This window comes from Pholcus phalangioides, unplaced genomic scaffold (assembly GCF_987345545.1).
Source record: "Pholcus phalangioides strain wild (caught in Gottingen) unplaced genomic scaffold, Ppha-v1.0 ptg000003l_1, whole genome shotgun sequence".
NCBI classification, from domain to species: domain Eukaryota; kingdom Metazoa; phylum Arthropoda; class Arachnida; order Araneae; family Pholcidae; genus Pholcus; species Pholcus phalangioides.
The window spans coordinates 30,820,083-30,832,460 of record NW_028301596.1 but is presented as its reverse complement, the minus strand read 5'-3'; the positions used below and the strand labels follow the sequence as shown (position 1 = coordinate 30,832,460).

At 36.2% G+C, this 12,378-nt stretch overlaps 1 protein-coding gene and 1 pseudogene across 2 annotated transcripts; one reads left to right on the top strand and one right to left on the bottom strand.

The window, feature by feature from the left end:
* Positions 1–1,039: 1,039 nt before the first annotated feature.
* LOC149088393 (cleavage and polyadenylation specificity factor subunit 7-like) lies at positions 1,040–3,219 on the bottom strand. The gene has a single exon (XM_089247478.1). The coding sequence runs from the start codon at positions 3,129–3,131 to the stop codon at positions 1,425–1,427; it is 1,707 nt and encodes a 568-aa protein (XP_089103604.1). The 5' UTR covers positions 3,132–3,219; the 3' UTR covers positions 1,040–1,424.
* A 249-nt stretch (positions 3,220–3,468) lies between these two features.
* LOC149088392 (RNA polymerase-associated protein RTF1 homolog pseudogene) lies at positions 3,469–11,375 on the top strand (annotated as a pseudogene). The gene has a single exon (XR_016194549.1). The product of XR_016194549.1 is annotated as an RNA polymerase-associated protein RTF1 homolog pseudogene (transcript).
* The last annotated feature ends 1,003 nt before the right edge of the window (positions 11,376–12,378 follow it).

Genomic DNA, 12,378 nt, shown 5'->3' with positions numbered 1-12,378 from the left:
CAAACAAAAGGCTAAATTTCTAAACCAGAACACAATACAATTTATTATAGGCTCCTTCAAAAGCTGGTGCAACGAAAAGTTTTTGGTAAGTTCAACTGATTGTATTTAGAAGGGTATTCACATAATTGAAGATGAAAATCTTTGACAACAATTTGATTTTGAACTTAGGATGTTCAATGTTCCACTTGAATTCATCTACCCCCCCCCCTCCTTTTTATTTGGCAGAACATGTCATGTTCACCCCTGTATATCGCAGCCGCACCTCCAAAGTGACACAATCTCAAAATTTTCAACTAATGTTTACAGAAATGTGTGTTCCACATAACAGTGTAATATCACTAGTTAAAAACTATTTTGGATTTTGTCACCCTAGACTCAAGGCTACAATATGCCATTTATCAATTATTTTGGAGAATAGTAATTTTATTGAAGATAGTAAACTATTGGTCAAATTCCAGAGACAAACATTCTAACATTAACATAACGATGCACCATTAACTGAAAAAACATGCAAATATATATAATGATAACAGAACAAAAGGTAAAAAAAAGACTAGACAGTAAAATCGAAATTGACTAGTAAATAATTGTTCATGACTAGTAAATAAAATCAAGCTGAATCAGTAACAGAAATATACCCGCATTTCAAACAGAAATAAAAATGGATAAAATCTAGCCTTACACTTGAAAGACACTAATTCACAAACACGTCATCTTCCCTCAGAAAAGCTATGTTTAAATAAATCTGTTTAAAATCAACTTTGAGAAAATGTTGTGCCAAGTTGTTGAAAAAGGTCAATTTCGCCACTCTGACAATAAATGCAAGGCAAGTTACATATACTCAACTAGACATGTGAATGGGGCAGTATGGAAAATACTGAAACCCTCAATTCGGAATAGAAAAATAAGATACAGATGCCAACGAATAAAAACATGGTAATTAATTTGCTATAAAACTTCAACATCCATATAAATATGACTGAGTTTCCGACATGAATTTGTTTTCTTTACAAAAAGAAAAAAAAAATTTGACACTCAATTTTTAAATAAATTAAACATTTATATACACTGGGTTAATAGAAAATCAATCGTTACACATCAATTACAATCGTGTCTTACAGAGATATGCATGAACTAGGCGAGACAATTCACCACAGAATCTTTATTAGAGTATTTGATACAAGAGCAAAAAAAAAAGTTAACTTAGTGTGACAATCATACATTGACAAAATCTGATATCGAGAACTTCACATCATGCATTACATATAATAACAGTTCATACATAATTACTGCAACTATCTTTTTTTAAACTAGGGGGGTAAATAAAACAATTACACTGTAAATGAATTACAAACAATGCAAGCCTCAAATCGATACATATAAATGCTAGAATAAAAGGGTGAAGCATGTGCTAACTAGAAATTTCAATGACGGCTGCTACGGCGATCTCGATCATGATCACGATCTTTGTCACGATAACGATCATCGTGATAGCGATCACGCTCGCGACTTCTGTCTCTGTACTCTCTATCCCTACTTCGAGACCGGTCTCGTCTGCTCGACTTCTCTCTGCGAGATGATCTCTCTCGGGATCGATCCCGTTCCCGTGATCTAGCTCTATCTTTGCTGCGGGAGCCATATGATTTCGACTCAATTCCATGAAGTGTATCTTGAAGAGAGCTTATCAGGATTTTGCATCGTTCGTCTTCGGCAATCTTGCATTGCTTAATGAGAGAAATTGCAGTCACCAGAGTTTCTATAGCACTGGCATAATCTCCAGAGCTGGCATCAGCTACTGCTCGAGCTATAGCGCTACTAGAAACTGTTCTGTTACGTCCCATGATTTCTTCAAATTCAGCATCGGATACTGCAGAAGACTGTTGGTCAGACCTGTCACCGGTGGGCAGATATTCCGGGAATTGCGAGGGTGGCGGTCTGGAGTATACATCCACTGGTTGTGAAGTTGAAACGAGAGATGGTGGAATGCCTTGTTGATGGAAGAATGCAGGATTCACGTGAGGGCTTGGAGCATGTGGTGCCGGTGGAGGAATCGATGGAGGCATACCTTGACCTGGTGCTGGAACTGGTGGAGGAGGACGATTAGGAGGTCCAATTTGTGGTGGCAATCCAACTTGAGGAGGAGGCTGAGAGACATTAGGCCGCTCCCAATCTTGTTGAGTTGGAGGAGGACCACGTGTGTCCACGTGCGGTACTTGCCTCATACCAACAGGAGGAGGAGGCCCTCTAAGGTTACTAGGAGGTGGAACTCGCATATTGACTGGTGGTGGTCCTGCAGGACGCGGCAAGGGTGGACCCTGGAGTCCAGGAGGTGGTGGCGGAACGCTAGTTGCTGACACTAATGGAGCGCCTGGACGAGCAGGTGCAGGTACTGACATTTGCTGCATGTTTGGCGGAGGTGCAGACATCCATGGTGCGCCTGGTTGATACTGTGAAGGTGGAGGCGCTTGGGGTGGCGGGTGCTGCAAATGAGGGGTCGGAAATCCTCTTTGAGGAGGATATGAATGAGCTTGATCTATTCTGCTTCTCATCCTATCGGGAGGCGGACCTCTGGGAGGCTCCCTCTCGCGATCACGATCTCGAACGTGTCTTTCCATCATCATCTGGTCACGCTCGTATCTACCACCTCCGTGGCCCTTCCTGGATTGCGATTCGAAGTAGTGCAGATTCTGACGGGTGAACTGTGTGACGACAGCTGTTTGACCATGGATCGTTTTCTTCGGGAATTTTTCCATAACGATACGCAGAGAGTTCTCAGATGCGAAACTTACTACGCAGAAGCCTTTAGACTGACCATTGGCTCGATTCTCGAAAAACTTGACTTCCAAGATGTCATCCACGCCCAATTTGGATATTCCGTCAATGATGTCGTGATCGGTTGTCCACCACGTCAAATTGCCGATGTACGCAGCGGCCCTTTTTATCAAGCCTCTGTTGTGATGAGACGATTCCGAATCCCGAGAAGCTGGGCGTCCTTCACCATTTGCGTCTTCCGATGGAGCCGCGATCACGTCGTCGTAAAGATCCTCGTTACCATCGTGATTGAATTCGGAGTCGACGTTGAACTCGTTGTCTAAATCATCTGCGTAAAGATCGATATCTCCGTCCGCCATCTCTACTTGAATCAATTCTCAAAACAACGTAAAATAACTACTGATACGAAGCGAAATGGCGCCGGGCATCCCGATGGCTATTTTGACAGTGATTGTTGTTGTTGTTGTTGTTGGTGTATTGGAGATATTGATTTCCCATAATTCAACTTTCTCGTCTGCTCCAAAAATTTTTTGAAATTTCGACGATTTTTGGGATTTTTTTATTTTTGCTTGCTTTATAAGAAAATAAATTTAATTTTCAAGTCCAAAAATAATTTCGCAAAACAATCTTTAGTAGTAAATGCTGTTATTATTTTATGATATCTTTTCGGTTCATTTCGAAGGTAGAGGAAATATCCGTGGCAACAGTACTCTTCCGTGATGCGTCTGCACGAACTCTTTTTGTTTTGATCTTCAGTCTCTTTAAATGAAGTAGGACCAGGAAATGATGAAAAGGCAGACGGTAGAATAAATTATTCATTCAAATCATGTCAGACCATCGTAGAGAAAGAAAGTATTCGAGTGATGGCGATGATTCCAGCAGCAGCAGTGACGGAAATGGATCAGGTGATGAATCTGGATCAGATTCAAGCTCATCCAGCAGCTCATCTGGTACAAGTGGCAGCAGCAGCAGCAGCAGTAGTAGCAGCAGCAATGGAAGTAAATCCTCATCCCGTGCAGGGAACGTTGCCGTCGAACAAAAAGAGTCGGAAAAATTTCTGCCATCTGACTCGGATGAAGAGGATGACCATTCGGGAAAAGATTCAAGCAAGCTCGCTGAGGATGAAGTTGGTGAGTCATCCAGGAGGAGCCATCAGAAGACGTCTCCAGTGGATAGAGACGCATCTGAAAATAGTGATGTCGAGGATGAGAATCGGGATGGGAAAAAATTGCGGTCGTCCCGCTCATCTGAGGAATCATCCGATGAATTCAATGATGGTTATGATGAAAACATGATGGGAGATGAGGAGGACAGGGCAAGGCTGATGAGGATGACAGAAATTGAACGCGAGCAAGAAATATACAACCGAGTAGAAAAGAGGGAAGTCCTAAAGAAGCGGTTTGAAATAGAGAAAAAACTGCGGCAAGCTAAAAAGAAAAACGAAGCTTCGGATGACAGCATCAAGACAGAGTCAAACGCGACAGAGGAAATAGAAGAAGGCGAAATCGTCCAACCTGGGATAGACGTTGAAGAATTAGATGAATGGACGCAACTCGGATCTCGCTGCAAAGAAAGAAGGAGAGTTGTAGACGAAAATTCAAAAATGGATAAGAAAGCTCTCGCTATATTTAATTTGAGGCAGCAACGAGAAAAGAAAAGAAAACTCGCAGAAATGCAGCAACAGAGGGCAGCGGCGGCTGCTGCTGCGAATGACAAGAACAAAGAATCGAGCATGAAGAAGTTGAAAGCCAGTGATATTTATTCTGATGATGATGAAGATGATGATGCTAATGAACAGGATGACCAAAGCGATATATCATATCGTTCAAGAAGTGAAGATGAAGAGGAGTCGAAGAAATCAAAATATGTTTCTACTAAAGAAGACCTTAGCAAAGTACGTCTATCACGGCATAAATTGGAAAAGTGGGTGCATTCTCCATTTTTTGGTAAGACTGTAATCGGTTGTTTTGTCAGAGTTGGTATTGGAACTAACAAAGGTAAATCTGTTTATCGTGTTGCAGAAATTTCTGATGTTGTTGAAACAGCGAAAGTCTATCAGCTCGGCACTACAAGAACCAACAAAGGGCTTAAACTTAAACATGGCAAGCAACAACGAGTCTTTCGGTTAGAGTTCATTTCAAATCAAGACTTTTCAGATTCTGAGTTTTTGAAATGGAAAAAAACTTTGTCAGATGAAGGAATATATCTTCCCACTCTGGAGGACATTTCAAAAAAGTTAAAAGATATCCAATCCGCTTTGAATTATCAATACAGAGACAAAGATGTCGATAAAATTGTCCGAGAAAAAGAAAGGTTCAAGAAAAATCCTCACAATTACGCTGTTCGTAAAACACACCTATTGAAGAAAAGGGAAATGGCAGTCATCAGCGGAGACACAGAAGAAGCGAGCAGTCTGACGGAGGAGCTGAATAGATTAGAAGAAAGAGCAGAGGAGTTGGATAAAGCTCGAACCAGTTCTATAAGTACCATTAGTTACATAAATAAACGTAACAGGCAAAAAAATATATTAGAGGCTGAAAAAGCCATCAAACAGGAAGCTTTGCTGAGTAAAGGAAATGTGGTAGATGATCCTTTCACCAGGAGAAAATGCATGCCAAAAATAGTGACTAAGACTCGAGACATGACTTACAGCTCAGAAATCTTGGCAAAAGTTGCAAAAGAAAAAGAATTACAAACGGAAAATGAGAAAAAACTAGAGGAAGAAAAGATAAAAATTCTTGAAGATCTGCAAAAAGCAGCACTCAGGCGAGAAACAAAAAACGAATCAAAACAGTCCACAGCTGATAACCCGGACCCATTCAATGCGCATGACTTTGACATCGCTATAGACCTACAAGCAACTCCAGCTATGCCCCTAGTAAATAGATCTTCGACTAAAAGAACACATTCACACTCTGAACCCCCAAAAAGGTCTCTAAATTTAGAACAATACAAAAAAATGAGAGGCTTGATATAGTAACAGTGATATATATGTATGAGTAGATTATATCGGGAATTCTGGTTGTCCACATAGAATTTAAAATTAGGTTTATATTTTAAAAGTGATATAGTAGAAGCAAAATATTGTACTTAAATAATAATTATTTTGGATTTTGTTATGTGATTGCTCCTCTTATTGAGCCAGATTTGATAACGTAATTTTGATGGTACTCAAACTTGAGCTTGAATTATTCTGAATCTAATTTTCACTTGACTGGAGGTTTTTTTTTCACTTGTTCTGGTCGCCTTGAAAATTTTGAGGTTGTGATAATTTTTTTTTTTCCTGTAAACTGTGCAAAGAGAGAATTTTATTTCTTCACAATTCAGTGAGATGAAAACAATGCAAATATGTGATGCTAGAAAAAGTGTAAAGTTCTTTGCAAGAATTGATCAATTTAAATATATATATATATCTAGGTATACAATAGGAAAACAACAATATTTTTAATTAGCAGGCACACTACATGTTTGGGTAAAGTTATATAAGATTGGATAGAGTGAAAGTTGGACATAAGTATGAAGCCTCATTAAAATGTTAATTTTCATTGTTCGAACTTCTTATTTCAATGATTTCGATCAATCTGGAGCTCAGTCAATTACACAAGATCTTTGAATAATTAATATCATATTTTTCAATATATTTATATTTTGATGGAATTTCACTTTTTTGATAAAATTGTCACCTTCTAATGTTATTGTCAGCAGTTTTTATCAATGTTTCCTCAGCCAAAATTCTCTACAGATGCTCCATGGGAGTATAAATCAAAGCTACAAGACAGCCATGCAATGAATTTGACCAGGGCATGGCAAATACCAGGTACCAAGTTGCCATAGGGACTAAAAAAATTATATCAGCATCTTAAATTTTCTATGTGGAAATATTATTAGTTCATACAAAAACAAATAAATAAATGTGCTTGGTTTCTAAAATATTTGGTTGTCAACAAGATTTTTCTCGATTTATCAAGACCTGGATTTGACACCATTGGGTTCAAACAAAAGTTTAGCTTCTTTGAAATTCAACCAAATGCATAACCAAATATATGGCCTTCTCGAGTTGTAGGAGAAGAAAATGCTCACTGGCAATTTTTTGCCAGTTGCATCTCTTAAAACTTCAGGACACTGAATTCTTAAATACATTGATGCCTTCATTATAATTTCTGAACTTGCTAATTTTTAGCTGGAAGCCAATAGTGGAAGTCAAAATTCATCTCAGCTTTGATATTAATGATTTTAACCCGCTATGGAACATCAGTGAAGAATTATAGCTGAAGACATTGATGAAACTGCCCACAGTCCCCTTGGAGAAAAAAATAGTGAAATTTTATCAAAATATCTTGAAAGAATATGATATAAATGCTTTGAAGACCTTGCATAGCTCACCCAGCTCCAGATTGATCTTGAAATAAGGATCAAGACAATGATGCTCAATGATTATTAATATTTTGATACACAGAAGCTTCCTACTTATTACCAGCTTTCATACTGAGTAATATTTTTTTAGGTTTACAGTTATGTAGTGTGTATGTAGAAATTTTCATGTAATTTGTCCTTTTAAGCAACTTTATACTTCCCCCCCCCCCACACTGTAGACCTATATCGACACCCTATATAGTGTATTCAAACAATGTAGATGCTGCATAGCGCTTATTGATTTTATTTATTTAAAATATATATATATTTTAGATATTTTCTAATTTCTAACAGTTTGCATAGAAATTGATGTAATAGTGAAAATCATCTTGTATGCTGAATGATTAGGATTTTACATGAACGATAAATTGTTTGTGACATTTTGTTTTTACAGCAATCAGAGGTGATACTTATAATGTCTGAAGAGGTTATGTTTAATGAAATCATCAGTTATTAGTATGCAAATTATTTTTTGATAATGTGAATCACACAGATTTATATATTTACGAAATCATAGGTATGTTCAAAGTTTCATTATATTGGTATGTTAGAATCTCAGGTATTATAACATATAAAGATTGCCCTTGAAATTAAATTTGAAATCGCTTGTTGTGTTTGATGTCTGAGTAGGATTGTTTTCTGAGGAAAGTTATTTACAATAAATATATAGGTATAAACTATAATGTAGATAGATATTTTTTGTGAAACAAAGTATACCTTCCTATTTACTTCTGATTTTTCTACTTGTGTGTGGTGGAAACAGTACTGGATATGTTTTACAAATTATGAAGTGGCACATTTACATAATTTACTGGATTGAGAATGAAATGTCATACACTAAAAATAGCTTGTAATTTATTTTATTATACAAATATTTCTAATTTAAATATGCCTCTTGGAGACAAATCTTTCATGTTTGTAATCATTGGTTCCAGCCAAAGTTTAACCGGCTTTGAAATTTTCACGCTTTACATTGCGAGTTCTAAGTTAAGGCCTGGAAAAAATTCACAATGGCTGCTTGCAGCTGTAGCCCATTTTTTTTTTTGTTTATAATGGTACTCATTCTTTTTTAACTTAGATACCTTAGAACTCCCAAAGGGTATATGTGGAATGTGTGTGTGGTGGCTAAATTGTCTCATCAGCTTGATCAAGAATGATGTCTGAGCTTGTCCTCATGTTGTATACATTGATCTTTATTTCCTGCATCAGCATTTTAGGCTGTATATATGTGTTGCCCAATCTATTCCTAATTCCTACAGCGTTTTCAAGGCAGTTCAATATGGCCACCCACACTGTATGGATATTGATGCCTGTGACTTCTTTCACTGGGGGATGTCTAATGTAGTCTACTTACAGAAACTTAAAAATGTACTTTGCCCATAAGTGGTGATCATTAACATTTTCTCAAGGGATTATTAAAAGACTTGCATGGTAAAGTGGTTGCGAAGATGAAGGTGCTTTATATGTCTGAAAGAGATTATAAACAAAGGTCATCATATTGAGCACATCCTCATCTGCTAATGTGCCCTCCAATGAACATTCTAATGCCAACATGTGCATAGCATATTTTATATAATAAATATTTTAGAAGCTATTTTCAGTAATATATGACATTCTATGCTCCACCCTGTAGTTACCCAACAACATGGTGCTGTTCATGGGATTATAGATTTTAATTACCGCTTATTGACTTTAAAGGAAATTCTGTTGTTAAATTTCAATATATGATTACATTATCTTCTTTATGAGGTGTTCTGTAACCAAAATATGGTACCATTTTGAAAATTGTAGATTATGTTTTAATATTGTTGACAAGCAGATCAGACCTGCATGAATCTCTTCTAATTCAGAGAAATAATGCTGGTTACTTAAAGATATTAAATTTAATGAAATGACTTATTTTCTTTCTTCTTGTTTTGAGTGGAAAATAGTAGTGCCAAAGAAAGTGTGTGCATGAATTGTTTCATGAGACTAAGCCTGCGCTTTGGCACCATTAAAAGAACTGGAGCCATAATAATGTATTCAAGTTTTTTTTTAAATAGGTTGAGGGAAAATATTTGAAATGTCAGCAAAGAAATTTTATTATATTTTATATGGTGGTTTGGGTAAATATTTGAATGTAGTGAGAGAAACATGTAGCCAACAAAGTTTTTATATACATAACTTTACAGTCAGAACTTTGTATTTATTTATATGCTAAAAAGTACTCTATTATCATGTGCTGTGCTCGTGAATTTAATGCATATCGGTTTTTTAGCTTTTCGAGTATGACATATTAGTGTAGTCAGAATATTTGCCATTCAAATTGAAAGTTATGTGAATGCAAACTCAAATCACAAAACAAGGCATATTTCAGCTGTGTGTAGTGCATGCTGTTCAGCAATATTTAAAGGACTTGGTGCACAAGTGAACCAAGTTCATTTTTTGCGCTGTGTGAGGTTTTTTTGTGCCAAATATGTGTAAAAGTAATATGTTTCAGTGCTACCAAAATCAACTTCTTAGTTCATTCCAATGCCACAGAAAGCAACATTAGAATGGAATGAACAGTGCACCACAGAGTTCAATGGGCAAAAAAAGCTTTGAGAGCCAATTTCTCAAAATCAGATTTGATGGACTTGGTTCACTTGTACTCTGAGCCCTCCATTTGTTAAAAATACTGTTCTATGGCACCCATCATATTCCCAAAATTTCTTGGGTTCTATAATTTGTGTTTATATTTGTCTTTAGAAACATCAGTAACTCAACATAATTTTTGTTTTGCTTGGCATCAAGGCAAATTGATATCATTTTCAGTAAGAATATTTTAGGATATTAAGATGAAGCAGGACTATTCCTGTGGGGGTAAATATATGTAAATTGTATTATTACAACAAAATTATATTTCCTAATTTCTTCAATGACTTTTTTCATTGGCAATGATGGGGGATTTTTGTATACATGTTCAGAAATAGCTCAATTCATGTTATATACAAGGTGATTACAATTGAGTTCTGATTTCAAAATTGTCCCCAATTAGAATCATTGGTTGAAATGCTTTGAAATTCTGAGTAAATACTTTTGGGAAGAAAAAAAAAATTAATTTGTTACAGGCAGAACCAATTAGTATCTTTTATTGGTAAGAAACAAAAGCATAATGAGCATTACTCTAGGCATAAAGTTATAGGAAATATTGGAAGGCTTAAGAATTTTGGGGTGGGACCCTGTATGGGGAGGGGACCCATGTCTATAATATAAAAAACATTTGTCACATCACTGTTTATTAGCCTTGTGTGAGTTTTCCTCATAACAAACCAGTAACTGGATCCCTAAATTTTAAAACATTCAGACCTGTGGTTCTTATTTCAGATCATTTTGAAATCGGAACTTTATTTGTAATGACTTAATTTTATTATTTTGTTGTGATACTGAATTAAGTTTATATTATACTCCTATGTAGACTTTTATTTAAATTTTCATATGCACTGAAAATGAGTGTTGATGGTGATTGGAGTTTTTTTTTCTTTTGAAGGATTAGGAGTTTTTTTTTTGAAATGAGCTATTTTTTTATGCTTGATCTATTTTTTTCCAGTTTGAACTAAAAAAATTTTTCGATTCGATGCAGCTGGACTAAGTCAGTGTTATGTGAAATCACAATTGATATTTCAGAAAAGTTCCTATTGAATTAAAAAGTTGAGCTTATACAATGGTCACATTCAGAAGAAAAAAGAAGTGAATCGCAGCAACGAGTATTTGTCAAAATGTGATAAAATTTAGAGGTTTAATTATTTGCTGTAAGATTTAAGTCCTCACCTATTTTTTCCATAGGCAGAGATAGACTTGAAAGGTTTGTGGGAGGGGACATAATGATGTCAAAAAAAAATCACATATATGCAACAACATTGTATCCGTTGGCTTTGCCAACAGTCCCACCTCCTATATCTCTGCTTATGATTTTGTTCCCTTCCATCAAATATAAAATTCTGTGTTTTTTACATGATATTTTTGAATCACAGTTGTTGGGGGTTAATTAGAAAGAATTGTATGTTCCTTTATGTGAAAGAATATATATTTATATGTATACAACTTGTTATAGAAAAGAAAAATATGAAGCTATTTTCAGAAATCCAACGCTTATATTTATATTGGTGTTTATTATTTAAAAGATTTGCATATTCTATTGAATTATATTCAAATAAAGTTGTTCTTGATGATGCAGGTGAAAATTGATTATAATAGTTTATTGTTGTGGGGTTTTTTTCTGTGGAGAGAGGTACCAGTGTTTAATCACTAATATATGAGCACTACAAATTAGTAAACCTCTTTTTAACTTAGAGGTTATTACTGCATTTGTGTTTTTAACTTCGCATTCACTTATGAGAAGAAAAAATTAATTTGTTAAGCTACAAGAGATATACAGTCGTCGTCGTCCCCCCGTATTTGCTGGAGTTACGTTCCAGGGGTGACCGCGAATACGGGAAATCTGCCAATAACCGAAACCATAGTTTTTTCTTGTATATCTCGTTTATTGAACAGCATGAGAAGAGCAGGGTAACGCAGAGGAATAAGGGAATGTAAAAGAGGGTGCAGAAATTGTTGGCGATGTTTTCTGAAAGAACATTGTGATTTCTATAGGCCATTTCTTCTTCATATCATCAAGTATATTGGGATATGATGACAAGGCTTCCTCTGCCAATTTTTCTACATGTGAAGAGCGTACCATAGAGGGATCTATGCCATGAAAACAATCTATTGCTGATTTGAGCGTGCAAAGCCCTTCCGCTATGTTACTCATGGTGAACTCGTCTTCTACTTTTTCAACTTGATCTTCATCTGGTACCGCTTCAGTTTCAGGAGCAGTCAACTGCATTAATTGCTCTTCGATCAATACCTCTAAACTGCTATTAATTAGCTTTTCGACTTCTATATCTATATCATTGAACCATTCTCCACCCACTTGTTTCGCTAACGTGACAATGTCTCTTCAGTTGTCTCTGTAGAATTGGTTGTGTCCTTTAGCGCACATTGTGGCCAAAGGGGTTAATCCAACCCAAGGTGACCGTTTCTCTCTTGGGAGTTGCCACGGCTCTAGTGATGACAATAATGCCATTAGCGAGCCATTCTAAACATGCACAACTCAAGTTTTGCAAACAAAACACATCAATGATGATTTCTGAGTGTTGCAAAAAAAATTTCCATGAAGGAAAAAAAAACCCG